Genomic DNA, 24,202 nt, shown 5'->3' with positions numbered 1-24,202 from the left:
TGTTGTTAAGTGCCGTCGAGTCGGTTCCGACCCATAGCGACCCTGTACAGGGTTTCCGAGGGTGTAAATCTTTACGGGAGTAGAAAGCCTCATTACGAGAAAGATATTTACCTGCTTTTATTTACTATACCAAGGTATTCGATTGTTTGAATCATAACAAATTATAGACAACATTGTGGAGAATGGGAATTCTAGGACATTTAATTGTACTCATGTGGAACTCGGTACATACACTTGTTGTTGTTGTTAAGTGCCATTGAGTCGGTTCCAACCCATAGCGACCCTGTATAGGATTTCCAAGGAATAGCTGGTGAGCTTGAACTGCCAACCTTGCAGTTTAAACTAAATTTTCAGTCCAGCACATTAGCCCACAACTCCACACCAGGACTCCTGTACATAGACTAAGAGGCAGTTTTTTATCAGAATAAGGGGATACTGGGTGATTTAAAATCAAGAAAGGTATGAATCAAGGCTGAACTTTTCACCATGTTTGCTTACGTTGTCTGCTGAGAAAATAATTTGGGAAACTAGACTATATGAAAAAGAATATGACATCAGTATTTGAGGAAGACTCATTAAGAACTAGAGATATGCAGATGACAATGACACATCTTGCTTGCTGAAGGTGAAGGAAGACTTCAAGCTCTTATTGATGAAGATCAAAGACTTCTGTTTGGGTCACACCTCAACATGAAGCAAAGAAAAATTCTTACAACTAGATAAATAAACAACATCATGATAAATAGAGAAAATATTGAGGTGATAAACATTTCATTTTATTCACAATTAATACCCATGGAAGCAACAGTCAAGAAATCAAATGTTATATTATATTGCATTGGACAATTATGCTACAAAAGACTCCTTTAAACTGGTAAAAAGCAAAGGTATCATTTTCAGTACTAACTCTAACCCAAGCCATGGTATTTTTAATTACCTTATATACATGCTAAAGCTGAACAGTGAATAAGGGAGACTGAAGAATAATTTGATTTTATTGATGCCTTTGAATTGTAGTGCTGGTGAAGAATGTCAGATATGCATGGACTGCTAGAAGAATGAATATGTCTTGGAAGAAATGCTCCTTAGAAGTGAGCATGGTGAGACTTTGTCTCATGCACTTTGGACATGCTATCTAGAAGGACTGGTTTCTAAAGGAGGATAGCAGGTCTGGTGAAAGGACATGGTCAGCAAGGTGGACTGGCACAGTAACTGCAATAATAGGTACAGAGGACAAAGATTGTGAGGATGATGCAAGACTGTGTCTTAACTATGTAACCATTGAGAACCCAGCCCCAGCCAAGTTGACACAAAACCTGAACTATCATAGTCCTCCTCTTGTCAACTTGGTACCTGTACATCTCTCCTTAAACCATTATATTATCTCCAGACAAAGACAACTATAAATTAATGCTTGTAACGTGATGGAATCAGCATGTATACAACTTAAAACACATTAACTCCACCAAGGAGGTAGTCTTTCACATTTACACAATTTATATATGGAGGAGTGGAGGATTTAACCCAGTGCTCTGATTCTATAGGCCACTCTTTTAAATATGAGACTATAGATTAGAGTACAGATTCAACCAAAATGTTAATTTTTCTCATGGACTTGAACCATTATACATATACATCAATAGAATGAAAGTAATAAACTTAACTTATAGGCTTTAAGATACCACATTAGAAAACAACTGTGTGTGAAGGTAGAAATGATCAGATTTCAGTATTAAAGACCCCTCAAGACATTTTGGAAAGGACAGAGAGTATATTTTTTAGAAGTCATAAAAATAAGGATTTATGCTTTTAGCTGAAATCTAGTGGGAATGAAACTTTTATATCATTGATTTGGATTTCAAATAATTGACTTATTTCTTTTCTGTGGCCAAAATGTCACTGATTTTTTCCCCTTCTACCACATTTTCATTCAGGACCTCTAACCCCCTTGCTGTATTGCCTCTTTATAACTATTTATAGATGTTCTGAAGGGTATCTAATGTGTTCATAAGAAGTCTGATCCTGTTAGGCACCATTGTTGATCTGCTTTATTTCCTAAGAAGTACCATCTTTTCTGTGGGTATCTTTGAGCCATCCCTTGTCTACTGAGCAAGTGCTGGCTATAGCTGTATCTAGCTCTCACTGAAGTCATGCTATCTGTCCCTGCTTGATGACAATGGTGCTCTAGACTCCAGGTCAAATAGGGCCCTTGTGGGGCCAGAACTGGGCCCTGCCTGTGCAGAAGTAGGGAGAAAACCAGCTTCCTCTATGTGTCATCTTTTGTCTGTTGGGGATCCAAACCGTCTTGCATGTGTCCTTCCTGAAAACAGCACCATTGGCCTTTGCCAGCCCTTCTTCATTTCCTAGGATTAAGGCAGTGGTGTGAATGAAGAGGGAGATCTTTTTGCCCTTCCATTCCCTTCTCTTCTTTGTATGTTTCAGCATATAGCAGGCTCTTGGAGTTGGTTTTGTTTATTGATAATGTCAGTTAAAATGGGATATCATAAAGAATGATATACACACACACACACATTTTAATTGAAGGCAAATGTATTCTTTTACCTATTTTTGATATAATTGGGCTTTTCTTGAAATCGAAGATGTAAATTGGAGTTCTGTTAAGTCTTTCTTTTGTAAACCATACCACAATATGTTATCTTTGTGTTATACTGTATTAAAAAACAACAACAACAAAAAACAGGTAAGAACTTAAATATGTTTGATCAATGATCTGTGTGAAATTCTAGATTGTAAGAGCTATATTTCCTAATCTCTCAGAATCATCTTGCCCATATCTATTTGTTTTATCAACTCAGCTTTGTTGAGTCTTTGTAACGCAGTCAACCAAATTTTCTTAGCAACAGCATCTTTTTCCTGTACTTGGGTAATCAGTATATGCACTTATAATGAAATCATTCCATTACAGCAACAGATATAACTACCATAAAAGGGTTTGGAGCAAACCATTCTTCATGGTATATTATCCAGATCTAGGAGCACTGTGTAGCTATGAGCTGAGTGCTCTGATGCCCGAGGTGGGCAGCTCGTCAGTTTGTATGCTTTACATGAGGAGTTGGGAGCACTGATGGTTCTAGTGAATGAGCTAACTAAAGGTCCATTACTAATGTCTATTGTAGAAACCTGTCTTCCTCTTTTAATATGCTCCCATGAAGGATCTTGTGGAAATTCATTCATGTGCAGTGATTTACGGCTTGGCCTAGGTGGTTGGACATGCTCAAACAGGCCAGCACTCCAGAAATTGTTATTGCTGTTAAGTGCCACAGAGTTGGTTCCGACCCATAGCAACCCTGTATAGGGTTTCTGAGGAGTGGCTGGTGAGCTTGAACTGCCAAACTTGAGGCTCAACCAACTTTGCAGTGCAGCATATTAACCCACAGCACCACACAAGGACTCCAACAATAGGTCAGACTAAAATCATTCACAATCTTTAGAACATTAAAAAACCTCACAAGCATCCCCGCGCCCCCCTCCTCCCCCAGTGGTTGAACAGGACCATCCTGCCTGTTTTCATGTGTGACGAGGTCAATTTTTGTACCTCAATCATAGGATCATAGGAAAACATGGCTAATGTTTCCTTAGTAGTGAAAATCGCCTTTCTGGAGGCTTTTACAATGCCTCACAGTGCCATGGAAACCCTATACAGGGTCGCTATGGATTAGAATCCACTCGATGGTACTTAACAACAACAGTGCCAGAACTTGAAATATAACTTTCATTTTGGTGCCACCAAGTGGCTAGTTTTGAGATGCCACTCTGGAAGAGAAATTGACAAATACGTAACGACTCAAAAACAAAACCTAACTTCAATTCTACAAGCTACTAGTACTGGTGTTGCAAGTAGGAGTAAGATAAAACTGAGACATCATCTAGGGAGTCCAGCTAACTTCTCAAACAGGGATGACAATACCTTTATGAAGCTTACCCTTTAGGTTCCTTAGCTTTGTAAGCACAAGAAATCTTTTATTTTTTTTGGTATATCCATAGTTGTTCAATTTTCCAGTAATATATCATAATTATCAAACTTATCAGAGACTTGTTGGTAAGGCATAATTCCTATATATTACTTTATAATTAGAAGTGGATATATAATGGTAGACAAAAATGCATGTATTGGTTCAACAGTTCATTTCCACCCTGTAGAAAATCTGTATGGGAAGACAAATTGTACTGAATAGGCTTCACCGTGACATTACAGTGAGGTGGTATGGGGAGGAAGGGAGACTCCAGTTGTATATATACCTCAAGAGTTAGTGCCATTAAATTGATATATTCCAAGCTTGGAACATATGTGTTTCAAAATGTATTTAATTGACTCAGCCATCACAGGTGCATAGTCAATGAAGCTTAAGTAAGCATCTTCTGGTATTCTCTACTTGCAGCCACCACAGGTGAGTTAATTAAATGTTTGACCAAATATAGTATGCTAATTTTTAAGTTGATAATTTTGTATGGTTCATGGACGATGCTATAAATTTTGGCAGAAAAAAGGATCCCCATCCCTGCTGTGTAGGGTTTTCTGGTGGATTTGAACTGTTGACCTGTGGTTACTGATCCAGAGTCTATTCTGTATAGGCAATAGGAGAGCAGATGTTTAAGTTCAGCAGGATTCATTTAGATCATAGAGATAGTGAAGCATCAAGTCCCAATAGAAGGGTGGAAAGAGTTATTAATCAAGTACCTATCCTCTGATGGATGCTTTATGTACAAAATACCTTTTACTGCTCATACAATCTGTGGGGCAAGTTGTTGCCCTTCTTTTACAGAAAAGGAAAATGAACTCACCCATAATGTGATGGCTAGGAGTTCTGGTGTGGCACTGTGGGTTAATGCACTAGACTGCAAAGTTGATTCGAACCGTAAGGTTGGCAGTTTAAGCTCACCAGCTGCTCCTTAGAAACAGTATACAGGGTCACGATAGGTCAGAACTGATTCAACAGCACTTAGCAACAATAACAAATGTGATGCTGGAACTGCGGTTGCCTTGGCAGGGCCAGACCAAATGATTTCATGGGCTTTCCATGGCCTTTAAGGAGCTCTGATAGTGTAGTGGTTACGAAAGGTGCTGCTAATCTCATGGTCAGCAGTTCGAAACTACCAGCTGTTCCACGGGAGAAAGATGAGGCTTTCTGCTCCCATAAAGATTTATAGCCTTGGAAACCCTGTACAGGGTCACTATGAGTCGGAACCGACTCCACGACACATAACAACAACACACGGCCTTTGGGCTGGATGTTCCCCACCCCTGCTATACAGAGTTGCTTTTTGCCGTTCTTTTGTATGTTTCTCTCTTATAACATCTACTGTTTACTATCTGTAATTTTTTTACACATTCCCTTTTATTTTCATAGGCAGGTTTCACTCATAGAGACTCCTGAGAATAATAAATAGAAGATGGATGTATTTTGTCCAGGGAAACATTATAAGAAGACCATTGTTTATCAAATTGCTATAATAATTTTAGATAACTTTGTGACGGTAAATACATTACTTTTTATGGCAATCTGTTGGAATTCTGTATGAATAAATTTTACCTTATTCTTTCCATTGTATCTTTTATAGAAATCGAACCCAGGTCAAAACCTGGAAATTCATCAGCAGGAAAAATTGGTACTGGAAGGGAGACACTTCGACTGAGATCAAAAGGTCCTGCCACCGTGGAAGAATTGGTATGTTGTAGTCAGTTAACTCCCATTCTGCTTGGAAATGTGTAGCTTATTCATGTTTATTAGAGTTGGAAATAAAGATAAAATCACGAGTTAAACAAAAATGCATACTTAAATTATTATAAAAGCATGACTTTTTTTTTCCTAATGGCCAGGAAATGCATATGCATTTTATTTTATTTAAAATACTTTTATTGTGAATTAAGTGAAGGTTTACAGGGCAGATCATCAGTTTTACTTTCAACAAATTATTGCAATGATTACAGTCCCCTCTATGTGTCATCAGTTACAGTATTTACTTCTATTACCTTTCTTTCTTTTTTGTTGACGTTCACATATTACACTGAAAATATATGCTTGTTTAAATGTCCATAGAGCACATTTTACAAGCCAGGCTCCTGCCTACAGGCACACTGCCTTTCTCAGTCCATGGGCCTAGAGTCCTCTGCTGCTCTGTCTTTCTATGCCATCGCCTCGGCCACCACCTCTATTGTTGCTGCTTTTCTGATTAGGATCCGCCACTCCTCTTTTGCTCTATTCCCTTTTGATGGTCCTAGCATCCTCTGTTTCTGAAATGACAGATTAACTGCTCGCCTCTTCTACATTTACAGTTGTGACAATCGCCATTAGTCTTGAAAGCGATTACTGACAATTGAATCATAAAATCCTATCGCCATCCTCCCCATTAGACCTATCTGAAAAAGAGAAAGCTGTTGAATGGGTATTCTTTCTTACCTATCTTATTCTGAAACTAAGAATCCTCATGAAAGCTTGTAAGCTTGTCACTTCGTGCCTTTATAGCCCCCATTTTTGATAGCTGAAGTTTAAGGTGCCCATCCCTATCAACCCAGTGCACTGTGGAGGCAAGCTTGATCCTTGATATGAAGACTCCTTCCATTTCAAAAACATGAACTTTAATTCATTGCCTAATTAAAGAATATGAAAAGTATTGGAAGCATTTAAGAAGAAAATAGAGAAACTAAATGCACAGAAATTGCGATCTCTAGCAATCCTCAGCTACCTGCAGACAACTTTGTCTAGTCTGTAGATATCTTAATTGACTTAGAAACCTAAAAGAAGTCAATTCAGAACCTTTAGGGGCCAAGAAAAAGTCTCAGAGCCAACTGCAGAAGTATATTTTAGAAGATTTAATTAATGAGTTCATATTTATAAACTCTAATCTCTCAGGCAGAGCATACTATCGTCATCTTTAACTCTTCTCTTGCAGGTCTCTGATAGGGTTTTATGTGAACTTCTCTGGGCCAGTATTCTCAGTGATTTGGTAGTTGAGATATAGCTATCCCCCACGATGTGATTTGATGTGGTAAACCAAAAAGAGGATTAGAGGATAGGATATGCCACCCTCATGCACCCCTAAGGTGGTGTTGTAGGATAAGCACTGGTCTACCAACTGCAATGTTGGTGATTCAAACCCATCAGTCACTCCTTGGAAACCCTATACAGGGTTCCTATCTGTTCGAACTGACTTGATGGCACTAACAACAGCAGCACCACCCTTAGTCCCACCACCACCCTCATCTGATTTATGGGAGATCTCCAAGTGTGTACCATGCAACACATTTTTATTACAAGAGATGAAAAGAGAGAGACTGAAGCAGAGAAAGGGGGACATAGTACTATCAAGATAAAAGAACTGGGGGTGGCGTGTATTTTTTGGACCTGGTGTCCCTGCACTGTGAAACTCCTAGATCCAGGGGGAGATTGATATCAAGGTATATGATGAACTCCAAGGCTTACACATGTTGAAAGGAGACAAGGACCTTTCCCTAGAGCCCACAAAGTGAAAGCCTCCCCAAGAACTGGCACTTTGAATTTGGATATCTAACCTTGTAAATTGTCAGAGAATAAATTTCTGGTTGTTAAAGTCATCCACTTGTGGTACTTCTGTTAAAGCAGCCATAGGTAAGTAATGTTCCATATATTTTCTGCAAGCAAAATTTTCAGGTGGATGTACTCTGTGACATACTGGAACCCAGCACTTCTCACCATTCTACCCCCACCACTTTTTCCAAAGGTTGTTGCAGTTGCTTCCTACTTGTGGCTTCACACTTCACCTAGGCCTTCTCTGCATCTGTGCTCAGCATGTCAACCAGAATAGTACTTTGAAAATGTATGAGGCATTATGTGCCCTGTATAGCAGCCACAAGAATACTTTGAAAATGCAAGGGGGGTTATGCTTTCTATTCAAAACCCTCCAATGGTTTCTCATGTCATTCAGAGTAAAAGCTAAAGTTCTCATAGTGACTAAAATGATCTGACTTTTTTACTTCCATCTCATTTCCTATCACCTCTTCTGCCTTCTTGTGCTACAGACACATTGGCCAACTTGCTTTCTCCAAACACTCCAAATGTGGTCCCTACTCAGTTTGTGTTCTTACATTGCCTCAATCTGAATGCCCTACCCTGTTTATATTCATGACCCTCTTCTTCTTCAGATTTCTGCTACAGTACCAGTATAACTAAAGCCTTTTCTAATTATACTGTAAATATGAAAGAATTTCAGAAAGTTTGTGGGAAAATTCCATTGTCTTTTAATTTCATTTTCCCATGAAATTTTTGAAACTCACTTGTATAAATTCTCTTCACCCTGTCCACTACCCAATTCTTCTCATCCTTAATTCTCTTTAAAGCATTAAATACCATATGATTCATTTTGTTCTTACTTGCTTACCTTTTTTTTTTTCCACAAATAAAATATTTTATTTGTCATAATTGAAAGTCTGAATTTTAAACACCTTCTTGAACTGGCGGTTCATAGCCATCAGCTCGTTCAACTTTAGCATCTGGGTCATCTCCAGTCGCTTTTCCTGAACTACTGCCTTCACCATGAAGCTCCATGAATTTTCCCAACTCAAACTTTTTCACTCAAGCATTTTTACTTTCCTAACAAACACATCATGGAGGGGGTAAAGAGACTGGCAAGCCTTCTCTATGTCTTTTCCAGTGCTGTCTGGAATCAGTTTATTGACCACTTCTTTCAAATCATTTGTCTGTACCTCTTGGGTCATAATTTTCTTCTGAATTTGATGGACCTGTTAGTTCTACGCATAAGCATGGTCTGCCATTTTTGACCATTTTGTCACATGGAAGATCCATACCATGGTAGTTGGTCAGTCAGGTTTTGCCCTGAACAGTCTCAGTAATTAGCTTGAATTTTCTAAATGCAACTTCATCATTCTGAAGATCAGCAAGACTCACTTCAAAAACACAACACTTGAGCCCATCAGATGCAATTTTGGTTCCTTGAGTCCTTGTGACTAGTATTTTCCCAATATTTCCCAATGCGGTGCCTTCACATCATACCAATCTTTCTTAGAAAATGGATCAACCACTTTCTTCTTGGCTCCTTTTTTGCCACCTTTTGTTAGGCGCTTGTTCTTGCTGATTGCCATGATGCTGCTCAGAGAGCCAAAGGCACTTGCTTACCTTTTTTTCTTTTTAAGCTCCTTTTTGTGTATGTTTTGTTCACTGCTATATGTTAAGAGTCCTGGTGTGGCACTGTGGGTTAATGTGCCAGACTGCAAAGCCATTTAAATTGCAAGGTCAGTGGTTCAAGCCCACCAGCTGCTCCTTGGAAACCTTATATAGGTTGCTAAGGGTCGGAATCGACTTAACAACAACAGCAACAACATGTCAAGAACCTGGAACAGGACTTGGCACATTAAAAGAAACTAAAATCTGTGCTGAATCAATGGATTAATAAATAGTCCAATTTTGCTTTAGAAATGTAAAGATTGCTCTGACTGATTAGCTCTGTCCATGGTCTTTTCAATGGTCCCATATTTATATGAAAGTTGGACTGTGAAAAAGAAAGACAGAAAAAGAATTACTGTATTCTAACAATGGTGTTGGTGAAGAATATTTAAAATACCAATCAATCTTAGAACAAATAAATCAGTCTTTGAAGAAATACAACCAGAATGGTCCTGAAAAGTAAAGATGGTGAGATTTTGATTTGCTTATTTTAAGCATGCCGAGAAACACTTATGGCTATAAAATGACGTCATGTTTGACAAAGTAGAGGACCAGTGAAGAGGAAGGAAACCCTCAATGAGATGATTGATACAATAGCCACAACTAGGGGTTCAAACAAACCAACCAACATAATGATAAAGGACCAGACAACATTTTATTCTGTTATACTTGGGATTACCTTGAGTCAGAGTTGACTCTATGGCAACCAACAACCACAAAATAAATGTCAGAATTTGAGTGAAAATACTAGAAGGAAAAGAGACAAAATAGATGGAAAGAAGAGGCCCACAGAGGTTAGAGGTGGCAGTATAACAAGTCTGCTCACAGCCGGAAGACAGCCATAATGAGGTGATTCTGTAGGAGGATAAGAGGTCAGGTAAGTTTCTGAAGCCCTGGAGCTTCTGAAGGCAGATACCCAGGCATCAGGCACTTTATAGTCTCTCTGCATGTGAATACTGGATCAGCACTCCTTGTGTGTATGAAGAGTAAAGGACTGAGACAGTTGAAAAGTTGAGTGACTATTTTCTGGAGCTTGTTTGTGGCAAAGCCCCCAGGATCATTGATTTAGTGGTTCTTTGGAGCAGACACACTCATGGAGCCTTGAGGCCAAGGCTGTCCTTGTGAATATTTGAGTCACCCAGGATGCTATCAGTTTGGGGAAATCAGAAGAAGATTCAGAGCTAGGTACCTTGATCTTGGGGTGAATGAAAAGGTTGATCTGGAGGTGAACTGGTAAAGCAAAAAAAATGTTTAAAAATTAGCTATGTAAGGTATGTGATAATGAGAAAAAAGACCAGGGCAGTAACTTCTGGTCATTTCATGTCTTAATTTCTTTAGTATCCGGCACACTGATTGGCATCTTCTGACTGTCATAAAAGTGTATTGAATGAATGAAACTCAGTGAAAGAAAGTAAGAGGAGAACGTAAGAACCATAAACAGGACTGGCCCTGGGAAGCTAGGAAAATACAACTGTGCTTTCTGGCAGAGACTGTACAGAAACATGAGGCAGACCTTAAGAGTAGCTTATAAAGTACACAAGATCAGCAGGAAGAGCCCAAATCTTACAGGGGGAGGGCTATCTTCTAATAGTTAACATGATCCACAAATATTTGCTGCGTGTCTGCTATGTAAAAGGTGCTGAAATAAAAAGGAAGGAGCTTAAGATGTATCTGGGGAACTGGGAAAAATTCATTCAAGAGTAGACATCTAAAATCAATTTCTATTTGCCTAGCCTATTTCATTAAACAGGGCAATTAAAATTAGCTCTCAATGAAATGAAAAAGCTAGCTGGTGCTAATATTAAATTTGATACAAATTGCTTATGATCCAATTTCAAATACCAAAGGATTTAAAGAGTTTAAAACATTTGAAACAAATTACCCTTTATAACTTAGAACACATTGTGAACACTGTGAAAGATACTTCACTTCCATACCTCATAATTTATTCAATATGTATCGTTTGAGACAGGTACAATTCAGGTCATGACAAAGCAAAGACAAAGGAGAGATCATAAAAAGAAGCGATTGCAAATCAGTGAGATAAGAGTTAATGGAAGTATGTATTAGATACATTGGTGTCACAAAGTGGGGGATGTGATCAGCTGCTGAAAGGAGAGGAAGAAGGGTTCAGGTAGAATGCCCTGCCTAAGAGAACCCTGAGTTGGTTAACAATGGAGAGAAGATTGTTTTAGGTGTGACACAATGTAAGCTATCCCTGGGAATTGGAGTATTGAGTGCTGAGGAATGTGGCAGGGAATGATGAGACTGGTGGTGTGTACAATATCAGGATGTGAGGACCTTGTAGAAAATGGGGACTTTTGTAAGCATTAGGAGCAATTTGATGAGTTTTGTATTTTTGAAAAACTTCTTGGCTCTAGGGGGTGGGTTGTTGAGCAGGCTGATCAGTGAGGGAAACAAATTAGAAAACTTGATAAAGGTAATAAGGACTGATCCAAAACAAATCAGAATGTAGCTGGAGAAGAAGTGAAAAGGTGAAGAGTTATTTAGGAGATAAAAATTGATGGTAAACTGTAGAATAAGCACTAGACTGCTAACTGCAAGGTTAGAAGTTCAAACCCGCCAGCTGCTCCTCTGAAACTCTATACGGGTCACTATGAGTCAGGATTGACTTGACAGCACTTACAACTTAACAACTGTGAAAGAGGAGTACTGATACCTGTTATGATAAGGATGAATAATCTAGCTGGATAGATATACAGATAAATAGACCACATAGTTTACTGCTTTTCACAGACAACTCAAAATACACTATAATGAAGCAAGAGTTTTATAGTAGTCTGCTCTTACTTTTAAGGCTTAACTAATATAAATAAAAATGTGAGAAAGTAATACTGATATCTCAAAGTAATAAGAAATACATATTTTAGTAATAAAATACAGTTTAAATAAAGCTTGAGGATACAGGGCAGCATACATCTCTGACAGCATTAAATGTAATACAGTGGTTCAAACTCACCAGTTGTTGTTGTTAGGTGCCATCAAGTTGGTGCCAACTCAAAGCGACCTTATGCACAGCAGAACCAAACACTGCCCCATCCTGGGCCAACCTCACTATTGTTGCCACGCTTGAGTCCGTTGATGCTGCCACTTGGCCAATCCATCTCACTGGAGGTCTTCCTCTTTTTCTCTGACCTTCCACCTTACCAAACATGATATTTTTCTCCAGCAACTGGTCCCTCCTGACAATATGTCCGAAGTATGAGAGACGAAGTTTGGCCATCCTGGCTTCCAAGGAGCACTCTGGTTGCACTTCTTCCAACACAAATCTGTTGGTTCTTTTGGCAGCCCATGGCACTTTCAATACTCTCCTCCAACACCATAACTCAAAAGCATCCATTCTTCTACTGTCTTCCTTATTTACTGTCCAACTTTCACATGTATATGAGGTTATTGAAAATACTGTGGCTTGGGTCAGGTGCACCTTAGTCCTCAAGCTGACATCTTTGCTTTTCAACACTAAAAAGGTCTTGTGCAGCAGATTTTCCTAATGGAATACGTCATTTGATTAGCTCCTTGGAAACCCTATACAGTGCTGCTATGAATCAGAATTGACTCGAAGGCACTTAACAACAATCATGATTTCTACATTTGTACCTATAATTATGCATTGGGCATCTTTGGGCAATTTCTTTTTCAGCTATGAAGCCATTTTTAATCAAACTATCAATATAAACTGAACAAAGAATTAAAAACATACTCCATCCTGTTTTTACTGAAATTATTTTTAATGGTAGTTTTAGGAAAATCAAAGATGTTTTGCTACCATAAATTCATCACATATACATTATTTAAAAATTTTGTTTTTTTATTATTTCACTCTTTACATTTTCTGTAAATGTGAACTTGATGATTAAGTGATGGACTGATAGCAAAGGTTGGTGACTCGAACTCACTCCGTGGCTCCATAGGAGGAAGACCTGGCAATCAGCTTCTGTGAAGATCACAGCCACTGCCTCTGAGGGCCTTCCACTCTCACATATGTAGTTAATAATGAGTTGGAATCGACTTGATGGCACGTAACAACAACAGCAACATATATACAATATGTCATTAAGAATTCATGCATGTAATTTATTTAAAATATGTATGATAAAATAAAAATTTAAAAATGTGTTCAGAAATATTTTACTGTTGGGGTAACCATAAAATAATTTGGATACTCTAGCCTGCACGACTAGAGCCATTCTCATAGTATCTAGGACCCCTTAGTATTTGGTTATATCTGCCTCTGGATCCTCCAGTGACATGGAACTTTTTACAGTCCCTGTAGTATGCTTTTAATCTTTTATCAGGCTCTGTGACCTCACATAGATTTATTGCTTTTTACTTAAAGTACCCATACTCCCTTATCTGGCAAGTGCTCATCTTTGAAAGTGCAATTCTCACATCATCTTCTTTCAGAAACTCTTTTGCCTCTTAGAAATTTAAATTTGCTTCCTCTCCTGTTATACTGATGATGTACCTTTTATATTTATTAAAAAATATGCTTATTATTGTTGCATAATTATTTATATTTACGTCTGTTTCCTGTTCTAGATTGTTAGCTTCTTGGAACTACTGACTTTTCATGTTTGAATTCATAACATTAAAGGCTGATGCTAAATAAGTATTTACTGTATTGATTTATGTTGAGTTACAGAGCAGATTCTAGGTACATTTCCACTAAAATTAGCGGAAGTGCACAATCATGGACTGACTCAGCATCCCATTTAGCCCTATGTATACCATGACATTTAGAACAATGTAACAAGGTATTTTCTTTCTTTCTTCTTTCATAAAGCCATCTGAAACTGAAACAAAGGCAATTAAAAAGATTGATGACTTGCTTGAATTGTACTTGGGAATCCGAGACACTGATTTAGGTAAGAATTTACTCTTTTTAGAAGTGTTATATCCTTTAATTTGATTGACCATAATGCTATAACTTATTTGCATTCATAGACAATTACACTTTTCTGGTTAAAGTATTTGTGGAGTGATGAAAAGAATAATTAAAATAAATATAGTAAAGAATAATGAAAAGAATACCTGACCCCACCAGTTACTGTGAAGTCTTAGAGCCAAGTTAATATTTCTGAATTTTTAGCTTTAACCTATAAAATGTGAATATAATAATGGTTTAATAAGATAAGTTACATAGATTTAAAAATTATATGCAAAACAACTTTTTAAATGATACATATGAATGACATTATTATTATGTGATTCTATCATTGGGCTGTAGAGAGACCCTGGTCCTGCAATGAAGATTAGATTAGACAGAGTTTCATATGAACAAAAGGCTTACGGATTTATTGAGAGGAAAGGACCCAGTCCAGGCTTTAAAACATCTTACAAGAAAGCAAGAAAATAGAATACAGCATTTTTATGCATGGTCTTTCTTAATGGCATATCCCATCGTACAAGGAAGTAAAATATGGAATTTCTATGGTTGGTCTTTCTTAAGGGCATGTCCCAGGATGTAGCTTCTCAGCTATATGCTCTGAATATGTCACATGTCCTATACATCTTCTTAATTGCTCAAGAAAGAAGGGGCCACATCCCTCAGCATTCCTCAAGGTTTTAGTCAGAAGGCTTAGTCAATAAATTGCTAATATTTAATCTTGATTTCTGGACCTCCTCTTTCTCTGTGTTAATACATCAGATTTACATTGACTAAATTTCACAGTTATTATATTAAAATTATGTACCACTTCATAGGATTACTAAAACCCTGTGAACATTGAATCAGAAATATGAAGAAAAAGAACATATTTGGCATATACTGATAAGGGAAGTTGAATAGGTGAATTTCTGTGTACAGGTGGTGATGGTGATTATGTGCTGTGGAGTCAGTTCCGACTCATAGTGACCCTGTACAGGGTTTCAAGGGTGTAAATCTTTACGGGAGCAGAAAGCCTCATCTGTCTCCCACGGAACAGCTGGTAGTTTCGAACTGATGACCTTGAGGTTTGCAGCCCGATTCGTAACCACTACACTACCAGAGCTTCTATGTACAGGTAGTCCCTGATTTTAGGACAGGGTTCTGTTCTGATGATACAGAATTTTATAGGGCAGAGCAGTGGACAGTGGCACAAATAATTATAAGTGACTTAAAAGTGGTCCTTTTAGCAATCAATTTTCTTTTACTGTGACAAATTCAGGGCACTAAGCATTCCTCACAATTCCTTGTAAATTAGCTAGTAATCCCCTTGTAAAGTTAAGTAATCATCTGTAACAAATTCCTACAATTGACATGAAAAGTCATTATCATTACACATTGATTAGCAATGTGATCAGTCACCCTGGGAGGTAAAGAGTAAGGAAAGTAACTATTTGAAGAACATCAACCATAGTTAAATTAGGAATCCTTCTTATTATTCAAATATGATTAGCATGAAATATAAATTGCAAATATAACACTGATTCAACTGACAAATGAATACATTTACTTGTTTGTATTCTTAGTGTTTCTTAGCTTTCATAAATGTTAATTCTTACTTCAAATCACATTTGCATCACATTACTCTGTAGCTATTAATGTAACTTTATTTAAAAAAAATTTTAAGATGTCAAAAAAATGACTAAAAATTAAACAGTATTCTCAATAAAAGAATTGGGCTGTATTTACTAATTGGAGAATATAGAAAATAATATAAATGAGTTTATGTAAGAAGTAACCCTTAAGGTAGAAGTGCTATGTTCAGTTGTAGACTTAAGTTGCAAACTATGATTTTCAATGGATCCAATGCCAATAAGTTGTACTGGGATGTTACTCATGGAGATAGGGGACATGTGCTGGAAGATGTTAAGTCCTGTTAGGCCTTATATGGGGTTTATCTAACTTCATGGAATATTGTAGTATATAAACTTATTGAATATTTCAGGCAAGTGTGAAAGTTTTATATAGAACTATTTTCTGAAGCTACTAGTTTAGGAGTTTTAGAGATTAACCTGGCAGCTTTGCAATCTTAACATTTCTGATTTATTAAGAGATCCAGAAATATGTGGGAAGGAAATTCAAATGACAGTTTTGAAGTTATTTATCCTTTAAACTCTCTATGACTCTCTTAAAAAATGTAATAATGGAACTTTTATAGAGATAATTACATTTCTTCTTGGGATAACTTTATTTAGTTTATTCAAGACAGTGAATGTTATGTGAAGTCATACTTTTGAGATAAAGTTAATGAAGTTTTGGAAATAGATTTTAATTAAAGCACATCAAAACAGAAAATTATGTTCTGCATTGGTTTTTTGTGTGTCACATGGACTGATATTTATGAAAAGTCAGAGAAAGTAGGTGGTGAAGATCTGCTATAAAAAGAGATGCAGATTTAATGACTACATTAACAATGATAATGGCTTATCTTTAAATCCTACTGTATGTCATTATATAACTTGGAAAACTGAAGCTTGGAGAAGTTTGGTAAATTGCCAAAACTCAGCTAACAAGTAAGAGTTGAGATTTAATCCAGGGATTGACATCAAGATTTTTCACCATGAGTAATGACTGGGACCTTAAAAGCTCATGAGTGGCTATGTAAGGGGCAACTATTGGTCTCTCCATGTGCAGAAGAAGAAGGAAGAGTGATGAAAATTGAAGATGCTTAGAATCAATTAGTCCAATGGACTAATGGAACACATGAACATCAGTCTCTACAATTTTGAAACCAGAAGAATTAGATGGTGCCTGATCACCACTACCAACTGCTCTGAAAGGGATCACATTGGAAGGTCACAGATAGAGTAAGAAACAATGTGGAACAAACCTCCAATGATAAAAAAGGCTGCGCTTACTGGTCAGAAAGAGGATCTAGGAAGCTGAGACTGCGACCTTCAGCCACCCTTCAGGATTGGAACAGAACTCACCCTTGTGGTCCACTTTTCAACCAAGCAGTTCCTTGGTATAGGGGGGACAACAAAACTAGTGATTTATGCTCACCTTGGAATGGTTAGCCATTGAAGATCAAAGGGCAGCATTTCCCAGGGCAAGGTTAAGAGGGGTTGGGGAGGAGGGTGGAATGGAAATTGGCACAGGGAGGAAGTAGGATAATTGTTGCATGGAGGTGATTACAATCATTGAGATGAAGCAAAGTGTGTGATTTGTTGGATATAAAACTGATGATCTGCTTTGTAAACCTTCACTCAATTCACATTAAAAGTTTCAAAAAAACAGAAACGATTTTTCATCATGTAGAAATGTTTTTGGGATCTGGTGTGGTGCTGTAGGATAAGCACTGGACTGTTAACTGCGCTAACTGCAAGGTTGGTAGTTCAAATCTACCAGGGGCTTTCAGAAACCCTACACAAGGTCGCTATGAGTCAGAACCAACTTGACAGCACACAACAACAATAATATTTTATGTTTAAAAACATGGTTTAAATATTGAAAAGTTAATGGGAAAAGATCGACTTTTATCACCAAGATAAATTTGTTAATAATAATACTGAAAAAATTCAGTATACCTAGTGAAGAGGACTTGAAACATTTACTTATGAAGATAAAAGAGCACAGCCTTTGGTATGGATTGCATCTCAATGTCAAGAAAACAAAAATCCTCACCACTGGACCAATAAACAACATTCTTATCAATGGAGAAAAGATTGAAGTTGTCAAGGACTTCATTCTTCTTGGATCAACTATCAACACTCGCGGAAGCAGCAGTCAAGAGATCAGACGACGTATTGCATTGGGCAAATCTGCTGCACAGGAACTTTTTGAAGTATTGAAGAGCAGAGATGTCAGCTTGAGGACTAAGGTGCACCTGACTTAAGCCATGGTATTTTCAATAACTTCATATGGATGCGAAAGCTGGACAGTGAATAAGGAAGATTGTAGAAGAATTGATGCCTTTGAGTTGTGGTGTTGGAGTGCCAAAAGAACCAATAGATCTGTCTTGGAAGAAGTGCAGCCAGAGTGCTCCTTCTTAGGCCAAGATGGCTAAGCTTCGTCTCTCATACTTTGGACATATTGTCTGGAGGGACCAGTCGCTGGAGAAGGATGTCATGCTGGGTAAGGTGGAGGGTCAGAGAAAAAGAAGAAGACCCCTAACGAGATGAATTGGCCAGGTGGCATCATTGATGGACTCAAGTGTGGCAGCGGTAGTGAGGTTGGCCCAGGATCGGACATTATTTCGTTCTGCTGTGTGTGGGGTTGCTATGAGTTGGTTCCGACTCGATGGCATCTGACAACAACAACAGCAATTCTAATTTATTGACTGTCTCATTATCTGATATTTTGCATTTACAACTTTGAATGATTTCTCAAACTGTACCTCTGATGATCCATGCCCCACTTTGGATCCAGGGCACTTTCCATTGTTGTTATTAAGTGCCATGAAGTCCATTCTGACTCAGGATTCTGAGGAGTGACTGGTGGGTTTGAACTGCTGACCTTGTTATTATCAATCTAGTGCTTAACCTACAGCACCATACCAGACCACCCCAAATAATATGCTAGAGTCCCTGGTGATGATCAGGCCACCTGAGGGTGACAGCCAGCTGACTGTGGAATGCAGCCATCTATGACTGGGCTTGGTCTGGCCAGTGGTTACATAGGCCAATAGAAGGATGACACAAGGTTGCAGGACAACAGGGTAGACTAGACAAGACCCAGGGACCCTAAGGTGCCAGGAAGTTCAGTCCTGAAGGTATGTGATGGAAGGACGGGGATGGAAGAGGGCCACATGAGGCTGAGAGACTGGGATGGATGGAAGACAAATGTGTCCCCACTCAGGGTAGGTAGCACCAGACTACCCGCCCCCCCCCCCCAAGCTCTGTGAACTCCATGGTGGTGGGGAAGATGTGGTGGAGAAAGGGAGATAGCTGTAAGTACCACACACATCCTGTGATGGGCTGGGGTGCCCCAGTGGAACAGTTAGTGACTGGGGTTGGGGCAGGGGACACCAGTGCAGAAGACAGGGCACGGTCCTCAACTCCCACATAACAATGATTTCGTATAATGAACTAGTATATGAAATTAGTAACTATGTGGATAATGAGTGTAGTACTATCCTTTGTTTTTGTTGTTGTTAGGTGCCATTGAGTCAGTACCGATTTACAGTGACTCTAAGCACAACAGAACAAAACGGTTCTGTGCCAACCTCACAGTTGTTACGGTTGAACCCATTGCTGCTGCCCCTGTGCCAATCCTTCTCATTATGGGTCTTTGTCTTTTTTCTGACCTTCCACTTTACCAAGCATGATGACCTTCTCAAGGGACTGGTCCCTTCTGATAATATGTCCAAAGTATGAGAGATGAAGTCTGACCATCCTGGCTTTTAAGGAACATTCTGACTGAACTTATTCCAACATAGATTTGTTTTTTTGTCAGTCCATGGTACTTTCAATATTCCTCTTCAACACCATAATTCAAATGCATCAATTCTTCTAAGGTCTTCTTTATTCATTGCCCAACTTTAACATGCGTACGAGGTTGCTGAAAATGCCATGGTTTGGGTCAGGCATGCCTCAGTCTTCAAACTGACATCCTAAGGAGCTCTGGTAGCATAGTGGTTACAAATCAGGCTGCTAACCTCAGGGTCAGCAGTTTGAAACTACCAGCTGCTCCGTGGGAGAAAGATGAGGATTTCTCTTCCCATAAAGATTTATAGCCTCAGAAACCCTCTATAGGGTCACACTATGAGTTGGAACCGACTCCACCGCATATAACCATCACCACCACCAATGAGAAAAAGTGGAAGACCTCCAGCGAGATGGATTGGCAAAGTGGCAGCATCAATGGGCTCTCAAGTGTGGCAACAATTGTGAGGTTGGCCCAGGACCAGGCAGTGTTTTGTTCTGTTGTACATAGGGTCTCTATGAGTCGGTAGTGACTCGATGGCACCTAATAACAGCAACAACAACCACTACCAAGGATATGCCTTAATGGTAGAAAAATTTAATCTAAAAATGCCCACTAGAGGTCAGCACCCAGCTACTATATGTGCTATTAAATTCGATTAGAATTGTCTGTGTGTGTGTATGCCAGATGGTAATCAGGCATTAAAATTTGATTGCGGTCTATTACAGATTTATTATAGTTAACAGTGAAAAACATTTTAGTAACTATCTTAATGTAAAACAACTTTCTAAAAAGTATTTCACTTTGGTACAGTTTCTTCTGTTTTTCTCTTAAATCAGAGATGCAGTCCTTCATCAAAAAGAAAATTATACTAGTTATTTTTCTGGTAAGAATTTTTCATAACTATGTACTTGGTTTATTCATCAGCAAAAATTTATAATATGTTCAAGTACATGCAGAATTCTTAATTTTTTTGAGTTGATATATCGGATTATTGGTTTTAAAAATATTTATGGAGCACTATCTTACATACAATATTTCCAGCAAAACTTTGCAGCTTTCTTCTTGCTATTTTCTGTAAAACCAGGAGGAATCATATTTTATGTAATTCCAGCTTCTACTATAGTATCTTCCTTAGAGTAAATACCTAGTAAATGCTTCTTTCTGAGTGTTTGTTGAGAAATACAAAACATAGTAAAGTTGTTCATAGGCAGCATGAGTTCTAATTTTACCAGTTTGACGTTTTGGCCTTTGGGCAAATTATTAAACTTTGAGCCTTAAATTCCACATCTGTAAAAGGGACACAATAAAAACATCTTTATAAGGTTGTCAAAAGGTCAAATTAAATTCTACACTGTACGCAAATGGGCTTCCAAAAAGTTGGTAAAATTTTTTCAATATCTTTTAATTCTATTTCTCAATGTACTTTTTGAAACCTCCTCATATAAAGTTCCTGTCATATCATAAATATAGGTAGACCTATTAGCATTCTTAACAATGCTCATGAATGACTATTGCTACTAATTATGGTAGTGGTTACGAATTGGGTTGCTAACCACAAGGTCAGCAGTTTGAAACTACCAGCGGTTCTGCAGAGAAAGATGAGGCATTCTGCTCCCGTAAAGATTTACAGCCTCAGAAACCCTGTGCAGGGTCACTATGAGTCAGAACCGACTCCACGGTACTTAACAACAATGGTAGTGGTTTCTGCTGTTTTTAAGTGCTGTTGAGTTGGTTCCAATGCATAGCAGACCTGTATAAAGTTTCTGAGGAGTGGCTAGGAGTAGAGGTAAAACAAGTATTGGAAGTCTTGATCAACTCTGGAACTATATTTAGTGTAGGAGAGTTTCTTTACTTTCCTTGTGTGCCATATGAATATATGAGTAATATACATTTTGGATTGTGAGATTATGGTATGGGCTTTTAAGTCAGCATTTCTCATGCTTTGTGACTAAAGAACCCAAAGCAGAAGTTGCTAGTCAAAACAGGCTTGATGGAGGACACCATGTTCCTGGTCTCAGTATACTAGCAATGCTACTGAACTTTCTGAGTTTACAAAAAATAGATACCAAGTTTTATTTTTTATTTTAAGAACAAAGCTAGAGAGAGAGAAAGATTGAGTGATTGCTTGATTCTCTAGTGAACATCTACATTTATGTAATTGTTTCCTTCAGCATTTAATAACATCTTCTACACTGTTAGGCTTTGCTTTTGTATGGTCTGTAAATGTTCTTATATGTTGTGTCTGTGTGCTGCTCATTTCTCCTCCATTAGGTTATATCTCACCCATATGTCTGTATAATCTTGGAATAATTAACAGAGTAAATTCTATCTGTAGTACCTATGAAAAATATTTTAAATGATAGATTAAGCAAAACTCTGTACTTGAATCCTGTTTGAGCCATACTTAGTCAGAATCGAGGAGTCCTGCTGTGGCATTGTAGGTTAATGCGCCAGACTGCAAAGCCATTTGAACTGCAAAGTCGGCAGTCCAAGTTCACCAGCTGCTCCTCACAAACCCTATATAGGGTCATTATGGGTCGGAACCGACTCGGTGGCACTTCACAGCAGCAGTCAGAATCGACTCAATGGCACACAACAACAACAATTACCACAACCCTTCTGTTTTGGCTACAGTTATTTCACATTCTGAGTATAGGACCAGAATTCTGAGCTTGCTTTCCCTAGTGTATGCTAGCTCTGTCAGTGAAAAGATTACTTAAGGGTGACTACAAAGTCTCTTTCTGTGCCACCCATCTATTAGCATTTATTATGCATATGCACTAAACTAGTTCCTGTGGGCATAAAAGACTTGGTATGCTATATAAGATCCATTAGGAGGATCCATACACCTACAAGGAAGATCAATTGGCACCACTATTATTGTGGAAAGAAAGGATGCTAGAGATTGCAAGAAAAAACTTTGCAAGACCAATGACTTCTTCATTACGAGTACTTTTTTAAACACCATAAATGACAACTATACATATGGACCTCAGCAGATAGAATATAAAGATATCAAATTGTGGGAAGGCAGAGTGGAAAAGCTCCATCAGCCCAAACCAGATCAGGGGCAGATTGTGGAGCAGACCATAAATTACTCCTATGCAAGTTCAGGGGAAGCTGAAGAAAATGAAAGCAAGTCTATGACACCTAAAATATTCCACCAGAATTTAGAGATCATCTCAGAACAGACTTGATGCCTTGAACCCTAATGACCAAAACCTAAAAGAGTTGTGACATTAGAACATCACATAGGAAGAGAGCAGAAGGTCATTACAAAGACAATAAAGAAGGAAAAGACCAAAATGGATATCAGAGGAGACCTTGAAACTTGCTCTCCAGTGTAGAGATCCTAAAGCAAATGGAAGAAATGAGGAAGTAAAAGAGCGGAATAGAAAATTTTGAAGGGCAGTTGGAAAAAACAAAGTCAAATCTAATGAAATGTGTTAGAAAACCAAAAGGGAAGAACATGCTCAGCATTTCTTAAGCTGAAATAACTGAACATAGACACAAAAATTCTCAAAATAATATAATTCAACAATATACACACACACAAATACATCATGATTCACACTAGGCATGCAAGGATGGTTCAATATTAGAAAAACAAATAGTGTAAACCACAACATTAAAAAAAAAAAGGAACAGAACCACATGATGCTATCAACTGATGCAAAAAAAGCGTTTGACAAAATCCAACATCAATTCCTAATACAAACACTCAACAAAATAGGGATAGGAAAGTCCTCAAAATAACTAAGGACATATATACAAATCATGTATATATGTGAGGCTCCTATCCAGATGGTGGGATATTACAGGATATGCTTGTAGCTTGGCTATATGGCCATGATTGTTGTCTCTTCTTGGGTAATGCAGGGAGAGAAAGCTCCCACCTCCAGGAAAAAAGTGAGACCAAAATAACCAAAAACAGAAACAATATAAAAACATAGAGAAAAAAACACCACTCAAAAACAAAAATAAAACTGTAGCCAACTGTCCAGTAGTCTTTGCTGCCCATTAACTCTTGATCATATGCTATCTCTTGAACTGGTTGAACACTGTCCATTTCTTTTTGGTACAGTCACTCTGTAGCCCTTCAATCTCCTCTTGATGTTTTCTGCATCAGTCAATATTTTCCCATAAAAACTTTCAATATTGCAAGTCGAGGCTTGAGGACTAGGGTGCGCCTGACCCAGGCCATTGTGTTTTCAATAGCCTCATATGGATGCGAAAGCTGGACAGTGAATAAGGAGGATCGTAGAAGAATTGATGCCTTTGAGTTGTGGTGTTGGAGGAGATTACTGAGGGTGCCATGGACTGCCAAAAGAACCAATAGATCTGTTTTGGAAGAAGTGCAGCCAGAGTGCTCCTTGGAGGCCAGGATGGCTAAGCTTCTTCTCTCCTACTTTGGACATATTGTCCGGAGGAAACAATCGCTGGAGAAGGATGTCATGCTGGGTAGGGTGGGGGGTCAGAGGAAAAGAGGAAGACCCCAACGAGATGGATCAGCCAGGTGGCATCATTGATGGACTCAGGTGTGGCAGCGGTAGTGAGGTTGGCCCAGGATGGAACGTTGTTTTGTTCTGCTGTGCATAGGGTCGCTATGGGTCGGTTCCGACTCGATGGCACCTGACAACAACAACAAATGTTCATGATAGATAATAGTCTGTAATTTTCTTTTTTAGTGATGTGTTTGCCTGGTTTGTGT

At 38.3% G+C, this 24,202-nt stretch overlaps 1 protein-coding gene across 1 annotated transcript in view; it reads left to right on the top strand.

The window, feature by feature from the left end:
- The window catches only part of GIPC2 (GIPC PDZ domain containing family, member 2), a 123,827-nt gene that overhangs the window by 78,955 nt on the left and 20,670 nt on the right, over window positions 1-24,202 (top strand). Inside the window, exons 4-5 of the mRNA XM_006831083.1 lie at window positions 5,581-5,687; window positions 13,984-14,065. Coding sequence (XP_006831146.1) covers window positions 5,581-5,687; window positions 13,984-14,065 — 189 coding nt within the window. The remainder of the gene's footprint in view (window positions 1-5,580; window positions 5,688-13,983; window positions 14,066-24,202) is intronic.

This window comes from Chrysochloris asiatica, unplaced genomic scaffold (assembly GCF_000296735.1).
Source record: "Chrysochloris asiatica unplaced genomic scaffold, ChrAsi1.0 scaffold00002, whole genome shotgun sequence".
NCBI lineage: Eukaryota > Metazoa > Chordata > Mammalia > Afrosoricida > Chrysochloridae > Chrysochloris > Chrysochloris asiatica.
The sequence above is the reverse complement of the archived record's forward strand: the minus strand, read 5'-3'. Positions and strand labels throughout refer to the sequence as shown.